This window comes from Mesocricetus auratus, unplaced genomic scaffold (assembly GCF_017639785.1).
Source record: "Mesocricetus auratus isolate SY011 unplaced genomic scaffold, BCM_Maur_2.0 Super-Scaffold_100015, whole genome shotgun sequence".
NCBI lineage: Eukaryota > Metazoa > Chordata > Mammalia > Rodentia > Cricetidae > Mesocricetus > Mesocricetus auratus.
Genome location: NW_024429198.1, coordinates 8,836,925 through 8,855,689, shown reverse-complemented (window position 1 = coordinate 8,855,689; position 18,765 = coordinate 8,836,925). Strand labels below are relative to the sequence as shown.

At 39.6% G+C, this 18,765-nt stretch overlaps 1 protein-coding gene across 3 annotated transcripts in view; it reads left to right on the top strand.

The window, feature by feature from the left end:
* Positions 1-18,552, top strand: part of Cdh6 (cadherin 6) — a 134,503-nt gene extending 115,951 nt beyond the window's left edge. For 2 of the 3 annotated variants that reach the window (XM_005078022.4, XM_013119064.3), the window contains exons 8-12: positions 2,236-2,372; positions 4,541-4,662; positions 6,045-6,162; positions 6,307-6,558; positions 12,698-18,552. In XM_005078022.4, coding sequence (XP_005078079.1) covers positions 2,236-2,372; positions 4,541-4,662; positions 6,045-6,162; positions 6,307-6,558; positions 12,698-13,188 — 1,120 coding nt within the window. In that variant the 3' untranslated portion in view covers positions 13,189-18,552. Of the gene's footprint in view, positions 1-2,235; positions 2,373-4,540; positions 4,663-6,044; positions 6,163-6,306; positions 6,669-12,697 lie in introns of all 3 variants that reach the window. The other variant, XM_013119065.3, reaches the window with a different exon arrangement.
* Positions 18,553-18,765: the final 213 nt, after the last annotated feature.

Genomic DNA, 18,765 nt, shown 5'->3' with positions numbered 1-18,765 from the left:
CTTGTATCTTTTCTTAGAGCATTCATAGCTTTAAATATATCTGACAGTTGGATGATTTACTTAAATTGTGTTCCTACTAAGTTAAATTTTAAGCCAATATTTTTAAACCCCTTCAGTGTCACAAGTTTTGAAAATACAAAAGTGGGAAACATTTTTCATAACAAACCTTAACATATCAAATCTCTTCAAAATTTTCTCTTGATGCCCCTTCATTCATAAACACACATACATACTTATTTCCTTTACATGGTCACCCTAAAAAGTCAATTACAAAATTAAATAAATTTAATAGTAGGCTAAAAACTAGTAATGAATTTATTTTTGAAAGATATCAGTTCTCCCATTTCCTAACCTATTGTTAGTGTTAGGGTTGAGGGTGCTGTCCATCTTTGGTTTTTAAGATAACATTCTGGACCCTCTATGAATTTCTACAAGCTCTCTATAAATACATATCTAGCCCTCACTCTGCCCCAGCATCATTCTTGTCCTTGTCACTCTGGGACACTTGAGTGACACTGTCCTCAGCACTTCCTTCCACCACTGGATGTCCTTTTCGACAGTTGCTCCAGTTGTCTGTATGGTTCTCTGTCTCAAGCTTTAGCCTAGAACTTTCCACCAGATGTTTCTGAGGCCCTCAGTCTCTGAGTATCAAAAACAAGGCCTCAAATATTCCTCGACCTTTGTGTTTCACTCCTCTTCTAACATCTTGTAACAGTAGTGCCCAACCATTCTCCTCAGTTCAAGCAGTCATCTTTGGTCAACATGATTTAGATTGTGATGCTGCCCTGTGTAGAGACCATGGATAGATTTGCATGGCATTTAGAATAGACCCCCAATTCCTTCCTGTGGCCGACCCCATCCCTCTGCTTAGATTGCGTTCTACTCTAATCCTATCTCCTATACCTCTTGCCTACCTTACCATCCTCACCACACTTGGCATCTTCTGTTTCTAAAAACAATGATTTTTTTTTAAAAAAAATAAAATGGATAATGGAAAAGTAACCAATTTCCTATATAAGTACATATATTAAAATTCTGACTATCTAAAAACAAATATTTAAAAATATGTGGAAACAGCTGCAGAGACCCACAGTCAAGCATTAGGCTGAGCTTGGAGACTTCTGCTGAAGAGAGGGAGGAAGGATTATAGGAGCCAGAAGAGTCAAGAACATCAAAAGAAAACCCATAGAATAGATAACCTGGGCTCATAGGAGCTCATAGAGACTGAACAGACAACCAGGGAGTCTACATGGGACTGATCTAGGTCTTCTACTTATATGTTACAGTTGTATAACTTGGTCTTCTTGTGGGACTCCTAACAGAGGGAGCAGGGACTCTCTTTTACTCTTTTACTGGCTTTTGGGACCATACTCCTCAAACTGGATCACCTTGCCTAGCTTTATTTAAAGCGAGGTGCTTAGTCTTAGTATAACTTGATATGCCATGTTTTGTCTGGATAGAAATGGAGAAGTAGGGGAGCCAGGGAGGCAAAGGGAGATGAGGAGAGGGGGGACTGGGAGAGGGAAGGGGAAACTGTGGTCACGATGGAAAATAAACAAATAAATAAACAATTCTTTAAGAAAATAGATTATATGGTGGGGAAATGGCGCATGAGATGATCCAGAAAAGATAGGACTGGAGCGGGCCCCCAGAACCTACATAAAGGACAGGTGGACATGGCAACTGACTAGAATTCCAGTACTCTGAAGGCAAGTCCTGGGAATCTCTGCAGCAAGCTGGCTAGCCAGAATAGCCATATCGTCAGTCTCTGGGCTCAAGTGAGAGACCCTGCCTTGATGAATGAGGAGGAGAACAAGTGAGATAGACTCCCAACATCAGCCTCGGACATCTATGTGCACACACATGCACATATACACACATGTGTATGAGAACATACACATCTACACAAGACACACACACAGAGTCATAGAAACAGCTACTACATAAACTTACTATAAATTACGTATTAAAATAAACTTTGACTAATTGCAAACAAAAAAGGAAATTGGTAGTGACCTCCAAAATCACACAACTTGCCTAGCGAGTGTGCTACTCAACCTGATTGTAAAGATAGAATTTATCAAAATATTTTCCTTAACGTTACAGTTACAGATGGTGCTTTAAAACACTACAAGTAGAAAGAATTAACAAATGAGATATTCTTGGAGTGGTTTTATGGTGTGAAAGGGGAAAAACTCAAGGAAAGTCTTTCTAAATTCTACTCTGCATTTTCAGGTATTCTGTGGACAGACATACAGATATGGACAGGATATTCAACATTGATTCTGGAAATGGTTCAATTTTTACATCGAAACTTCTCGACCGGGAAACACTGCTGTGGCACAACATTACTGTGATAGCAACAGAGATTAGTAAGTCCAACCTTACCAATGCTGTCCCCAGTGATGGAATGAGGTCCTGGTGAGAGCTTGGGCAAGCATGGCCAAAGCTATTTACCTCATATTGACAACCCTGCTCTATACAAGTTGAGGGAAAGAGCACTGGGGAGAGACCTAAATGATATTACTTCTAAATGTGTGTTGGTTCATTTTAATTGGAGAAAAAAACTGTGCAAGTTCTGCAATTTAGAGATAATAGAATAAGAATACATCTCTCATGGATGGGGAGATGACCCAGCAGGAAATGAACTTGCTAGGCAAGTGTGAGGACTGGAGTTTGGATCCCCAAGGTCCACATAAAAGTTGGGTGGATAGAGCGCTGCCTGCAATTCCAGCATTCAGGAGGCAGAGATATGGGATCTCCAGGGCAAGTTGGCTATCTGGACTAGGAAAGTACTCAGCAAGAAAACCTGACTCATTCGGTAAGGTGGTTGTGATTGAGGAAGGCGCCCACCATAAAGTTGGGACCTACACACACACACACACACACTTTTCAAAAAAAATGAAAGGATATATCTTTCAAGTGAAATAGGATAGGCACATAGTAGATATGACTCTCCATAGGTTATAAATTTTTTTTAAAAATCACAAAACAGCTGAAAAAATGGACTCTCAAACAGGAAGCAAGGGAATAGGAGGGTTATATATCTTCAGCATGAAAGCATTGGCCAACACCTCTTAGATACTCATTCTCACCCTCTACCAAATTTCTATTTCAAAATCTTTACCAAATTAAGAGTTACAAACTATCACTCTCCTATAGTCTATCAAATTGAACAATATGAAGCACCAAATAATCAATAAAATATTTAGAATGAATTTTATACAATGCCCCATAAAGTAAAAAGAAAAATAGTGGCAAAAAAAACCCATTTCAAATGAAATTGTTTTACTCAATGGAAATTAATGTAAACTGTGAGCAGTGTTAGACAGGAGCGCATTAAAAAATAAAAGGATAATCTTTAAAATAATATTTTAGTGTTTAAAATAGGCTTCTGAAGTTTAGTTCTTTTCATTTTGTTTTTAATTTCTGAAGTTCTAAACACTTTTATCTCTGTTGGATATCTGCTGTGAAATATTCCATATCAAATGGTTTATTACAGTTCCATTTTGTCAACATAACTCATGAGATGTGACAACGGTGAAGGAGAGTGGATGGAATAACAAACAGCCAGTGTGGGCAAAGGAGGCCATGGCACTGATAGTGATCTGAACACCTAATTAGACATTCATTAGATAGGAATTTGGCTCCCAGAATTTGTGCCAAGGGACTGGCATGGATACTAACAACAGTAAACTTAAAAGCGTTAAAATTACAAAATGATTTTCCACTGAAAAAAGACCATTTTTCAAAACATAAAACTAAAGTAGTCATTTTATGCATTATTTTAGGTTTATGCCTAAAGTTTTCTGCTTTTAGGATTTAATGTTTAGCTAATATATTTGGAAATATGGGTGATTGAGACGTATCACAATTTATGCACAACCACTTTCACGTTGGGAGGATAGTATGAGGGAAAAATGCATGTTAGAGATGTTAAGAATACGATTGTCAGGACTTGTTTACCACCTTCAACAGCTCAAAATATGGGAGCTTATGTAAAATCATCTCTGTCTTATCCCAAGGCCTTTCTACTTGCCCTTTTATTTCCTAGGAATCCAGAAATGCTCACATGGCTTACTCCTTCTCTTCAGTCCCACCTGAACAAACGGTGCCCCTGAGAAGGCACACCTGCTTATCCCATTTAACAGAACAACTCCATGTCTCTATCCCTTTCCTCTGCTTAATTTCGCCAACTGGTGCATTACATGTTCATATGTTTCATGTGCTTATCTCTACATTAGGATAAACACCTAACATTCACTGTTTTTATTAAGCTCCCTATCTGTCCCAGACCATATCAGGTGTCTGATGTCCAGTAAGGTTTTATTAAATGAACACTCAAATAGACATATAGGTTAAGTGGATGAGAGAAAGAAAACATGAGCTATCAGCTCCTGGCCCTGGTACCAGAAGTCTCTCCTCCAGCTATCCATGGGATTAGCTGGACAAATGAGAATGGAAGAGTGGGTGGCTCTTGTCTAAAGGGAAATGGTGATCAACGTGTAATGCTTATTTCTTTCTTTTTGATATGTGTCAGACAATCCAAAGCAAAGCAGCCGAGTGCCTCTCTATATTAAAGTTCTTGACGTCAATGACAATGCCCCAGAATTCGCCGAGTTCTATGAGACCTTTGTCTGTGAAAAAGCAAAGGCAGACCAGGTGAGTTGTATGTTAAAAAGCACCTTCAAATAGGAAGTCGGGTTAATTTAGATCTAATAATTGAGGTGATACATGCAGCAGAGGTGCTTGTCTTGAATTATCTATGAAGTGGGCGCCAAGGAGATTAATGCCATAAATAATAACCAAGACGAATGTTTAACTTGCATAAGAGAACAAATAGTTCTTAAGAACTGGAAATTCATCAGTCTCCAAGACTGATGTGGATTCCAAATCAGTTTTAAGTTTTCATTAAAATAGATTAGTCACACTGTTGCTGAAATAAAATCTCTATTGGTGAACAGATAGCTTAATTTGCATATGTACTTGAAAATAATAACTAGAACATATTATCCAATTGCCTATAATTCACAGTTTTACTTATTTACATTGCCCATCTGTAAAGTAATACAAATTCATGAGTGTTTCACTGTTTTACTCATTTGTCATCCACCTGGAATAGGTCTTTGCTGCCTGTGACAGAGAAATTATGCTACACTTTGTCAAAACAGAAGTGCCTGTGAAAGTACAGGGGAAGGTGGGAAGCTGGAGTTACTGCCTTTTTTACATTAATTTTCTTTTTGAGTTTTTTCCCAAGTTGCCAACCTATGAGAAGAAGAAGATAGTGTATTTACATAGGCTGCCTAGAGTGCTTCTGTACTGTTAAGTGGCAATGCTGTTAATGATCATTGTTATGGGCAGTTTTTCCCAGCCTGATTCCACAGCCGCCTTGCCCCAGATGAACACTCAAGATTTATATTAATTATAAAATTGTTGGCTGTTGGCTTGGCTAGCTCCGTCTTACTTATTAGCCCATAACTATTAATCTATGTATTTCTATGTGAATTCTTACCAGAGAATGGCTGACGTGCATCCTCTCTTCCAGGGCTCACATGGTGACTTCTCTCTACTTACACTTCCCAGAATTTTCCTCCTCTGGTAGCCCCACCTATCCTTCCGGCCTGGCCACTAGCCACACAGTGCTTTATCCATCAACAAATAAGAGAAACATGTACACAGAAGGACAACCCCATCAGATCACTGAGACATTTTTAGTTTTGTATTACTCTTATGCAGTGCTTCTCAACCAGGGTGACTTTGCTCCCTAGGGATATCTGACAATGTCTGGAGACCATTCAGATTGTCACAGCTTAGGAAGGGGCTTCTGGTATTTAGTGGAGTGAAATCAGGGTGAAGACCACATAGTTTTCAGAGTAGCAAAGAAGTAGCCCTGGCTCCATGGGTTTCTAACATATCAGTTCTTTGAATAGAATGCACTGGTTGCTTTTTAAGGGCTATCATTTTAATTATGTTAATAAAATTAAAGTAAGAAAATACTTTGGGATCATGAAACCTTTGTGATAACCTTATGGTTTCTCTTTCAGCTGATTCAGACCCTACATGCTGTTGACAAGGATGACCCTTACAGTGGACACCAATTCTCCTTCTCTTTGGCCCCTGAAGCAGCCAGTGGTTCAAACTTTACTGTACAAGACAACAAAGGTAAGTGAGCTTCTTGTCTTCCCTCTCTCCACATCCCTATGGGATTGTATCTCAATCTCCATCCATACCCATTGATTTCCATCACAACCTATTCAACGCATGACGTATTCGGCACACATTAACCACTTTGCTTTCTTCTTCCAGACAACACCGCAGGAATCCTAACTCGGAAAAATGGCTATAACAGACACGAGATGAGCACCTATCTCCTGCCTGTGGTCATTTCAGACAACGACTACCCAGTCCAAAGCAGCACTGGGACAGTGACTATCCGGGTCTGTGCATGTGACCACCATGGGAACATGCAGTCCTGCCACGCCGAGGCCCTCATCCACCCCACAGGGCTGAGCACAGGGGCTCTGGTGGCCATCCTTCTGTGCATCGTGATCCTACTAGGTAAACTGCTTCTCCCTGCATCCTATCTCCCCTTGGTGAGGGGCACACACTGTTACTGTGACACTCTAGATTTTTCCGCCTCCCCCATTAAGGCATACAGCCTGATCTAGGTGAGTAGAGTTATATGCTGAGAATCTGTGTTGTTCAAACATGAACTAGTTTTTGCTTTGGAGAATGAACAGATGTAATATGTGCCCATATCTTTGCTTGCTCAGGGTACCATTTTACCATTAGAATATATTGTATATCATACTGAAATGCATCTCAGGGGAGATTAGAAATGAAGATATGTATATACCCCCTGTTTGTTCTGTGTGTTGTCTGATAATTAACTTGGCAAACATTGGTAAATTTTCAAGGGTGCAAATTATGCACCATGGAGTGTCTGATGAAGACACATTTTACAAAGGTAACATTTGAGATCAACAGAAAATTGGAAAAGGATGATGGTGGCTTTTTCTATCTCACCCAGGGTGGGGAAATAAAAGTCTAACAATCTCTTTAATGAAACAAACTTACTATGAGCTACACAATGGAGTGACTACCGGCTTAGTGCTGCTTTCTGGTTTCCACATACACAATGTCTATAATTTTCAGACTGTTAATAAAGTAACTCCTGACATTAGGAAGTGAACTCTGGATCCCAAAGAAATGAATGTAATAAAAGTGAAACACAAGATCTGTGATGGCTTGGATGTGGCGTCTTCTCCACAACAGCTCATGTGTCACAGGTGTTGTCCTCGGTTAGTGGTGCAACTGAGAGGGAATTGGATCAAGAATTGCTAACTTCATCAAATGACCAAAGCACTGATGTGTTCATAGTTGAATGGGCTGCTATGATCTGGGGCCCAATGGAAGGAATTATGTCACCTGACATAATTTTGAAGGATACATCTTGTCCCTGAATCCATCCTGTCTCTTGTCCACCATGAGTTGAGCTGTTTTGTTCCAACACATGTTCCTGCCACCATGACACTTTAACTCATCACAAACCCAAAAGCAGTAGATCCAAGTGACTGTGCCCTCTGAATCCATAAGCCAAGATTTATTTTGCCCCTATTAAGTTGTTTCTCCCAAAAATTTTCTCAAAGAAACAGAAACCAACACAAGGTCTCGAAATAATTCAAATGATTTTTTTTCCTTCCAACCAACTAGTTAAGCCAAAAAACCTGAGTCTGAAAGTCTTTAACTATTATGCAAGTAAAAAAATTCAATATCAGCTAATGTAGCCATTCCACAAATGAAAACAAGGGGCTGGAGAGATGGCTCAGCACTGGCTGGTTTATCCCCAGTACCACATGCTCTCACAACCGTCTTTAACTCCAGCTCCAAGGGATCCAATACCATCTTCTGGCTTCCAAGGCATACATGTGGTATGCAGGCATACATGGAGACAAAACACCCATGGACATAAAATAAAAATAAAGTTCTTAAAAATAAAACAACATTTGTATTTACAATCTTGCCTATATAATTTTTTAAAAAAAGGTTCAACACATGCCTGTAATCACAGAACTGTAAAGGTGGAAAACTAAGAATCAGAAATTCAAGGCCATCTTTAAATACTAAATGCTAAGTTTGTGCCAGCCTGGGATACACAAGCTCCTTTCTAGAAAGGAAACAAGAAAGCATCTACCTAGATTAAACAAGAGGAAAACCTCTACTAATAAAGAAGCCTGAATAACAACAGAGAAGCATAGAAAAGGGCCTGCATCTCTACAAGAAAGACCTTTCTCGCTGCTGATCAGTGTTACCAATAATTATCAGAAGACTGGAAACCCAACTTCAGAACCATGATCATCTTCTCAAGGGAAAGTTAAACAAAGTATTTTGAGACCAGAAGGTATACCGCAATGGCAGTGTACAAAGGCATATCAGCATCCCTAATGCTGTGCATCGGTAAAACCTGGAGGACTTGATCATTCATTGTTCAGATGACCTTGGGGGAAGGAGGGAGGGGTTATACCTGTGGAAGGAGAGGTAGCACTTACCTGCCATCCCTTCTCCTTCCTCTCTCTAGTCATCTGTCCTGCTTTTTTACATTTTTAATTTTTTAAGGTTACCATACAAAGCAATGTGTTTCCTCATGATCTCTTCATATACTTGTGTGCTCATACTTGGTTCTGAGTCTCTCCCTTCCCTGGTACTATATATACCCTTTCCCCAGATGGTTCCCTTGTGCTTTCTTTCATACATTCAATTACCTACCTCCTCCCTCTCATTAGACCCTTTCTACTTTTGTAAACTGCACTCCCACACATATATATGTGTGTATATATATGTATATATATACATTAATCTTGATCCTTTAATGTAGAAGAAAATATAGAATTCATTCTGAGTTTGACTTATTTCACATAATGATTTCCGGTTCCATCAATTTTCCCGCAAATGCCATGATTTCATTTTTGTTTGTGGCTATATAAAATCCCATTGTGTATATGCATCACGTTTTCTTTATTCATCTATTTAGACATCTAGGCTGGCTCCCTTTCCTGGAAATTGTGTATAGAGCAGCAATAACCGTGGATGTGCGAGCATCTCTATGGCACGTTGACTTAGAGACCTTCAGGCATCAACCCATTTTCTCTTCTCTACTTTCTTCCTTTTAACTAACTCAGTTATCTTCCCCTTTCACTTTTTCCCAGCAATAAATTCACTGTCTCTTCATTATTCTTAATTGGCTTCAGTGCCTCCCACACCTTGTCTAGTGTTTGGGGAATTCTGTATATAATTTTTTCTAAGAAAAAAGAATGAGCTTTGTCTTAACTAGGTTCACACCATAGACTAGATGCTGTGTGAGGTGCTTCATGGGTGTTTTTCTTGCTCCTCAGAACTACCTGGGGGGCATTTATCTGTATCTTGAGTATGAAACCTGAGGCAGCAGGCTATGAAGTAAGTCACGTGGTCAAGTCACACAAAGCAGGTGGTCAGAGCTCAGCCCTACACGCAGGTCTTTCATTCCATGATGTGATGCTCCCAGCCCATACCTAGATTCTCTGCAAGCTTCTGGGATGCAGTGAAATTTCCAGGCTGAAAAAGACATCGAACTTAAACTGGGACCACTGGAGAGATTAGGCAAACCTGAGAAGCAAACCTGAAAGGAAGCTACACTAATACATGAGGAAATCTGGTACAAAAGTAGGCCTGGCCTAGGGGTGTACTTTGGGGATAGGGCACTTGTCCACCATACAGAAGTCCCTGGGTGAATCCCAAGGCATCTAGTATTTTACTGAAAGAAAATAGTAAAAGAATTTTAAAAGGTTGGGGGTGTCTATGGGGGAGCTGGAAGGGGAGGGGTTAGATTGGGGTTGATCTAACACATTAGATCCATGTATGAATATTAAATGAAATGCTTTAAGCATCCCAACCACAGCTACATCTCATCTAGATAGCAATTTGGAGTTTTGCAAATTTCTCACATTTGACTCATTCCTTGTGACAGCACCTGGCATTGTATTACTGCTTCCCTTTTACAGGGGTCAAATCATTAGGCCTGCTAGTTTTATAATGGGATTGGAGCCTGAATTTGACCATACCCTCCCCTGCCTCTCCCACCCCTAAAATATTGCTGCTGTCCTCTGGCCCCAGGAGGGTGGGGGAAGAAGAGACTAGTCCCCATAAAGGGACTTACAGATAAGCTGAACTGTTCTAAATGCTTCTGCCCCAGCCCAGTCCCCACTTATAAAAATCGGTTTTCATCAAGGCCTCCCATCATGGTATCAGACGTACATTGGGCTGATAAAAGACATAGGCAGCCTTCGCCATAGAATTAAACCATGAATAAGTACTGAGCACCTTTGACTTTTGGTTTTGCCCTCTCACTTCTCACTTGTAAAGGCTATAATTTCAGGTGAACATAGGTAGGACTGAAATTTAGAAATCTCAGTACTTGAATCTGGAGAGTTAGGGAGTAACAAATGCTTCCTGTCTCACCTTTAGTGACTGAAAGATTACATGTACATTAGAGTTGGATGCTTTAAGGGCAAAGGGCTGGGGTCTATCCTCTAATCCCTAATGTTACTCTTACTTGCATTGCTGTTTTCCAAATCCATGCCATTTCACACTGGAAAGCAGCATAAAAGGAGATTATCCCTAGTCCCTGAAGGTCTCCATCCTCAACCCCACCCACCAATATGGAAGGGAAAGCTTCCCAAAGCCACCAAACGCCTGGGGACATAGCTCTTCCCTACTTCTCTCCTCCATTCTCCTGAGACTCTTGCTTGTTCCTTAAATACTACAGGCTCAGACCTCCCTGGGGGCTTTCCTATAGCTGTTTCCCCTTTGCCAGAAAGCACCTTGAATAGCCCCCTGAAATGACGCAGAAGAGCACAGTCCAACAGAGAAACCTCCCCATCCTCCTTGGCCTCCTCTGCTTTTTCTTGTTTTGCATTGCACTTACCATCCTCTAATAATTTCCTGACTTGTTATACATGTTGTTTATTTTCTGTCTCCATCCAACAGTCCCCACACATCTGCCCAGGCTCCAAGGCAGGGCTTTTGATCCACATGTTATACTGGTAGTGCCTAGAACTGTACCTGGTACAAAGCAGACACCACATAACTATTTGTTGAAAGAATGAATGGATACCCTGGGTGGATGAGACAATGGAGGCATCGGGACACTCTCTGACAAGAACAGAGAGTGTAGACAGTTAACACAGCCACATCCTTGAGAATGGCAAAATTGTATTTCCTTAGGGAAGAGACAGTCATCCCGATATGCTTCCAGCATGGCAGGTAAGAGTGTAACCTTTTTAGTCTGGTGGACCTGGATTTGAATGCCTGCTGCATGTGACATCTCTAACCTTCAAGTTCTTCTTTGGTAAACTGGGGTTTTCAGTATGGTTGCTACTTCATAGGACTATTATGATGATGAAGTGGGACTGAGTATGAAATGCACTTACCACAGTAATTGGTACATAGAAATCTCTCTCTAGGAAGCCACGTACTAATACAAGTAATGTCTGAAAGGATAACATAGAGACCCACGAGAATGCAAATATATTCATTAGAAGGGAGATACAATCGCCTCCTCAATCTCATCGCAAGATTTCAGTTTTCATGGCTTAACAAAAACTGGACCATGTAATAGGTGACGTGGCAGAGACGCTGCTAGAACTTCCTGTAGTAAACATCACTGGACAAGCATGGGCTGGTGATGTGTTGTCTGCTGGACGGCTGTTGCCTCTGTAAGCTGTTGCTATGCTTTCATTTTCCACACATAGGTCCATTTGTAGGTAGATGTGTCTCTCTACAGGCAGTCAGCTTTGTTCTACCAACCAGCTGTGAAGAAAGATCAGAAGCGACTTAAACACAATTCTTGCTTTGCCTCTAATTAGAGCTAGAGAATAAACAATAATATATCTGTAAAACAAGCGTTCTGACCCATGAACTTGTGGGATGTAGGTCTTTGAAAGTGAAATCTCATATAAATATGTTTAACTCAAACACAAATCGTATGGAAAGTGTATTACTATTTAATTGGTTGAGCTTGGGGCCCAGAGTAGCTTTTGGAATCTGGGTCTCTCGGAGATTTTATCTGTACTAATATTTCTTTGTATGTGGGAAGGTATGCAAATGTTCACATCTCTGCTTGGGATTTTGAACTAATTTTACACTTTTCTCCGGTGGGGGGAAGAGGAAGCCATAGCGCAATAGTTATTTTAAATGTGGAGTTATGCAAAGCCTTCAACACTTCCCAGAGGTGCCAGCCTTTTCCTTATAACCAGTTTTGGAGCATTTTAGGTGCTTGGCATAATTTGCACTTTTATTGCAGTACTTTCTGTGCTGCTCAAAAAAATTTATTATTGTTGTTGTTATTATTATTATTACTACTACCACTACTTTTCCTACCTTGAAAGTATTGCATTTTCAGAGGGGGGGAAATAGAACAAGCACTGACAAAATAGGATGGTGTTTTATCATCTGATTGAAGCAGAGCCTTCTTTAAAATACTCCATTCTGGGGTCCTTGTCTGATAAGAGATAGAGACAAACGCATCCTTAAGACTGGAAAAAGTTGAGCCTACATTTTCAAGTGACATTTTAAAGCAGCAGGTTGGAGCAGTGTTTCTTCCCCATGTTAATTGGATGGCAAATTAACTTTCCTTCCCTTCTGTTTTGTTCTCTGCTTCTAGTGACAGTGGTGCTGTTCGCAGCTCTGAGGCGGCAGCGCAAAAAAGAGCCTTTGATCATTTCCAAAGAGGACATCAGAGATAACATTGTCAGTTACAACGACGAAGGTGGCGGAGAGGAGGACACCCAGGCCTTTGATATCGGAACCCTAAGGAATCCCGAAGCCATGGAGGACAGCAAATCGCGCAGGGACATTGTGCCTGAGGCTCTTTTTCTACCGCGACGGACTCCCACAGCTCGTGACAACACCGATGTCAGAGATTTCATTAACCAAAGGTTAAAGGAAAATGACACAGACCCCACAGCCCCACCCTACGACTCCTTGGCCACCTACGCCTATGAAGGCACCGGTTCAGTGGCCGACTCGCTGAGCTCCCTGGAGTCAGTGACCACAGATGGGGATCAAGATTATGACTATTTGAGTGACTGGGGCCCTCGGTTCAAAAAGCTAGCGGATATGTATGGAGGGATGGACAGTGACAAAGACTCCTAATCTGTTGCCTTTTTCATTTTCCAATTATGGCACTGGAATATGTGAAGTGGCTATTTCTTTCTATTTATCCACTATTCCGTGAAGGGTTCTCTGTTGTACCCGTTCCAAAAGTCAATGGCAGCAGTCCGTGCAGATCCAATGTTAGAGACTCTTTTCTAGTACACTTTTATGAGCTTCCAAGAGGCAAATTTTTATTTTTTAGTTCGTGCAGTTAATCAACTTAGCCCAGCAGGCACATGGGGGAGGAGAGGAGGGAAACAGAGTTTTCTTGTTCTCCTAGGGTAGGGTGGCCACATACTCCTTACTGTTGGCCTGAACCACTACTTTGCCTCAGGTCAGCTAACTGCTCCAACTGTACATGTCACATACTAATGGGAGAAGGGATCATACTCTAATGATAAAATAGAATTTTAGTATAAAAGAAAAATGCAAAAGGGGGGGCGAATTGGGAAATTGTTCTTGGTCCATCAGCTCTCGAGGAGATAATTAGCTACGGAAGGGTTTATAAGAGTGTATGCATGTCAAAGAATTTAAAGTGGCAGGTAGGGTATCCTATCTCTGCTGCAAGAGGTGTTTCCGGCACCAACAAGTACTCATAGCAGCAAATCCTTCCGTGTTGTAAAGTGATGTAGAAGCAAATGATGTGGTGACATATAAAGACAGTATCAAAAAGCAAGGCTGCATTCCTTGACACTCGTTGAGATCTGTTGCATGTGAGAAACAGGAAAGATCACCATCACACCAAACGAAGGGAACAAGAGAAACAGCTAAAAAAAAATGGTAACAAAGGAAATATTCAGCAAACTTCAAAGTTGTGTGCCACCAACTGCATCACAGATTCCTTAATTCTTTCAACTGTCAGTAATCTAATGAGAAATAAGTCTAATCATATAAAAGTTCTTGAGAGAATTTTCTGGGGCAAATGTTAACTCTTCGTCTGTAGTCATTGTCACTATTATCCTACTATACCTGAGAGTAGTGGTGTGAAGTACAATAATTCATATTCTTCAAATACTTCTTATATAATTAACTTGACTTAGTAAGGTTAGATTAAATATCCTACCCAAGAGTTCAAGGGGAAGGCTAGACCCAGTCACATTTAAACCTAATCCCTGCCCTTTGCCCTTGGAGACATTCACATACTTACACTGCAACAAGGGGATAAGTGAATGACACTGAGATGTTGGTGAAAGCCTGCATCCCATGTTTCTGAAATGCTCACAAAAGACTCTTGTTAAAGTGACAGTTGATTTCCAAAAGTAGTCTTATTTCCCCACTGTTTTTAAACTGGCTCCTGTGGCAAAACTGCCATCTTTATCTTTGAACTGATGATGAAGTAATGGTCTCAACTAAGACAGAAAAGTAATATAAAATCCATCCAATCTATTATTGTTGTAATTATGCAATTAGGCTCTCTTACAGTTATTATCCAGGGGACCCAACTGGACCAAGCTAATCCTTCTGGCAGGTTCAAATCATTTATTTCATATGGACGTTCTAATGACTCTCATCATCAGGATCTCATATTGTGCAGTCATCAGAAATTTCCAAAGTACTGTAATGATAACATCCTCATTTGAAAACTTTTTTAAAAGGCTCTGTATATACATATATAATATATACTTAAGAATGTGCTGACTTCTCTTATTAGTCATAGGGATTTATTTTCAGTTAATGTTAATTTTATAGAGATAATCTTAGCATCACTTCCATTTAAGGGTAATGTTTTATCAACACATTTTCTATTTAGAAACACACTGTTGTTTAGTTGGCTTTTAAATAGTTTTTACCCAGGAAGTAGAGGTGGCACCTGTTAAAACAAGAGAAATGTGGAATTTGGATTATGGTTTTTAAAAAAAATACAACAATATTGCCCTTTGTACTTCCTAAATGGCTTCCTGTTTCTGATGAGATGCCCTGAAGAGTAAGGAGTATTTCATGCTTGGGCTATTTCCCTATTTTAGGGTTTTTTTAAATACTTCATATGCACACTGACAAACACACACACATACACACACACACACACACACAGAGGAATGCAAACAAATGCTACAAGATGGCTTCACTGAAATGGGTCAGTACATATTGTATTCACAGGTAAGTACTGAAAACAGATAGCCAAGCAAAACTAATAAGAGCTACTAGATATAGCATGAGAACAGCACCTTGCACAATTTATTGTAAAATTAGAGTACCCTATTTTGTACCTTACATCATGTGACAAACTGAATCAAGAAACAGTTCTTAAAAAGAAAAGTATCATCAAAAGTTGCCCTGTTGAGCTTTTGGTGTGAAATTTTGTGTTAAATTTCTAAGAGTTGACAATAACAATTTCCAACATTTGGGGATAAAGCTGACCTCTCCCTCTTAGTGCAAGTATATACTAAAAGGAAGCTGAGATATTTGAGATGTAATTTGCCAAAACATTTTTGTGTCTGCCTGAAAATCACACATTGTACCAAGAATAGATGAGTACGACTTAATATTGAAATAGCTGTTTAATGTCTTATCACAATGATTGTTGGTGAGGCAAATCTACAAGAAACTGGATTATTTGAGCCCTGTAGGTGTCAATTTCAGACAAACACTTTCCCCTAAGAAGCATCATGCAAAGAAAGAGAAGCCCAGTGTAGTTTTTCTTCCCAGAAAAATACCAGGTCAAGAACATCCCCATGGACAGATTTCCTTTGGTGGTAAGTCCTAGGCCAACATGAAATTTTCTCCCTCTCTGGAGGGAGAAACTAATTTTCAGCTCAGCTTTCATATTATTTGTGTCTTGGACTTAGACACAGGCAACGAGGATGGCAGGAGAGTGGGAAGGGTCCAACTTTAACATTTGCTTTGTTGAACATAAGTAGGTTGGTGGCATAAAGGGTTGTTTCAAGAGCACTAATGCCTGTCTAACTTTTTCTTAACCTCTTTTCAACAGAAAGTTTCTTCAAACCTCTTCTGATGCTTCCTAGAATAAGCTGGGTTTTAAAGAACATTAAGCCATTGTATGTGAGGTTAAAACTCCCTCACTTTATATCCACTTTCTTCAGGAAATCTGAAAACATTTTTCCTCAAATAAGTAAATAACTCAAATGGGAAAGAGGCAAGAACAGTCTCCTAAGACTGTAAGAGAGGAAATCTGGGCACTGTAAATACAACTTCCCAAGTTTTACATTCTGGAGGTTTAGCTAGAGAAACGCTCTATTTTCAGATGGAACAAAGCTGGTGATTTCATTTTAATTCAGGATAAAAATATGTGGCTTAGTTCTCATTTCCACTTTGTAAACTGTTATACAAGAAACTGACTCTGAAGCTTAGAGGCATCCAAGTTTTGAGAAGTCAAAATAACTTCCTAATGTTTCCATTATGTAATCTGTGTACTGTGTGTTGCTGAACAATTTTCTACATAGAATGCTTTATCCTGAAGCAGGTGTTTTCTGGAGGAGAGTGACTTATAAAATACCAATGGGTCATTCTTAGATTCTGTAGACCTGTGCACATTAGAAATATACATCTAAAAGGAAAAAGAAGCGTTGATTCCTGGGTGCAAGCTAAATATTTGAATGATTGTCCATATCAAACAAATCCCTTGTCCTCAGGAATATGGCCACCAAACAGATCCTCTCAGCCTCTGGTTTCTAGATTTGAAGCAGCATAAGTACTTTGGAAGAACACACTAAGAAGTCAAAATCTGCTATTTTGGAGGACATCCTCTATTCAGAACAAATCATTTTAGTGCGATTTTAATTTTTTACTTTACCTAGATGAAATCATTTTTGGGTTATCATATTGTAGAAGTGGGCTCAAGATACAGGCAGTTCACTCTATTTTAATTAACAATTCACCCAACCTTCTTTATCAGATAAGAGCAGAAAGATGAATAGTTGGTGTGTGGGTCTCCAGGAAGATGGGCTGCATCCTAAGCTTTGACAAGCATGTTTCTTTTCCAGAGAATGGATTGCGCAGTGGTCTCGTTAGAGTTCATAGGCGATCATGGTTGCAGCATTTTAAATCTTCCTTTGACATCTTCATGGAATAATTTTCAAAGGGGATAATTCTCTACTAAAAATACCAAACCCTGACTATATTCAATGCCAAGAGCAATACCCTCTTAGAAAGCAAATACATTGGCTCAAACACTTGCTTAAAGTTAATAAAGAAATAGCTCATTTTAAAAACAAGGACTTTATGGTCTCTGCATCATCGATTTAATTTAAGCATTGCTGAGACAATCTTTAATCTCCCTACTTTTTAATACCTTATTTATGATGCATTCTCGTTTTTAATTTGGGGGGAATGTTAGCCTGACAGAGTCAGCAGACGAAAGCGTTAAAGGACATCAAATGGAAACAAAGGCTATTAACCACCGTATTTCAGACAGGACTGAGGCACTTAGCCAAGCAACACCAGGTTATTAGATTAATTTCAAAAGACCTTTTCCAAGTTGCTGATTTCCACTGGGGGGAAAGAATCATGAACCACAAACCCAAATCTCCTTTCAAATGAAGTTATTTGACAAATGAGGCATGGACTCGGTGTTGTAGAAAAAGCATCCTGCCGTAATGAGGCTATGCTATTTATGTAAATATATCTGAGGCACCTTCTGTAACTTTTAGTTTTTCTATGATCTATTAGTTTAGTGTTTATTAAAGAATAAATTACCCATATGTAGGATCACTCAGCACTCACGGGGAATGCTTATGCAGCAAATGTCTAATAGATCTGCTCAGAAGAACACAGGAATACTGCAAACCCTCTGTGCTGTTCTGTTTGCCATTATTTTCACTGCTTTGAAAGGAAGCTGCCTCAGAATAGGCCTTGTAATAAACGCTGTGTGTGTCTTCCGTAATACCAAGCTGAGGTGGTTTGGCATCCTCCTACTGTGACCTGTGATTCCTAAACCAAGAAAATAAAGGCTTCTGGCACCGACTGTACTTAATTAAAAGATAATTCAAGTATAAATTGAAGCTTATGCCATGGCTGAAGATGACTGACTGGAGTCCTCTGTTTGTTTCTTAAGCAAGAGGAGAGGGTGGATGGAAACAATCAGGGTGGCTTCTGTCCACATGTCTAGCTAGACAGACCTTTGTGACTTCACACTTTATGAGGCAAAGTTTTCTGGGTTAGAAGAATATGGTGAAAACAGTGACCCTTTAGCTCAGTGTGGCTGGGCCTTATGTTGTAGTCAAATGACAGATAACACACTCCCTGACATGGCTTCTTTTATTTGGTTTTCTTTTCTTAGTCCTATAAATTTGAAAGGAATGCAACTTTAAAGAGTGATTTCTCACAAAGAGTAAATATGCCTTTTGCAAATCAATTTTTGTAACATTATTTATATGATATTACTTAATAAACTGGTTTTTTTTCTAACTTGCTTTTTTTCCAATTCTCTCAGCTATTGTTTGTAATCATGGAGGTTTTTGTTTGTTTGGTTCGGTTTTTTAGTGTTTTGACATACTTTAACTTTCTCAAACCAGTATTTCAACTTCTTGAAGAGCGAACTAAAACTAATTTGTTATGCAGTGAGTAGCTTGTAAACCGTCATTTCTCCCAGCCTGCAGTCTATAGTACTGGTACTTCCCT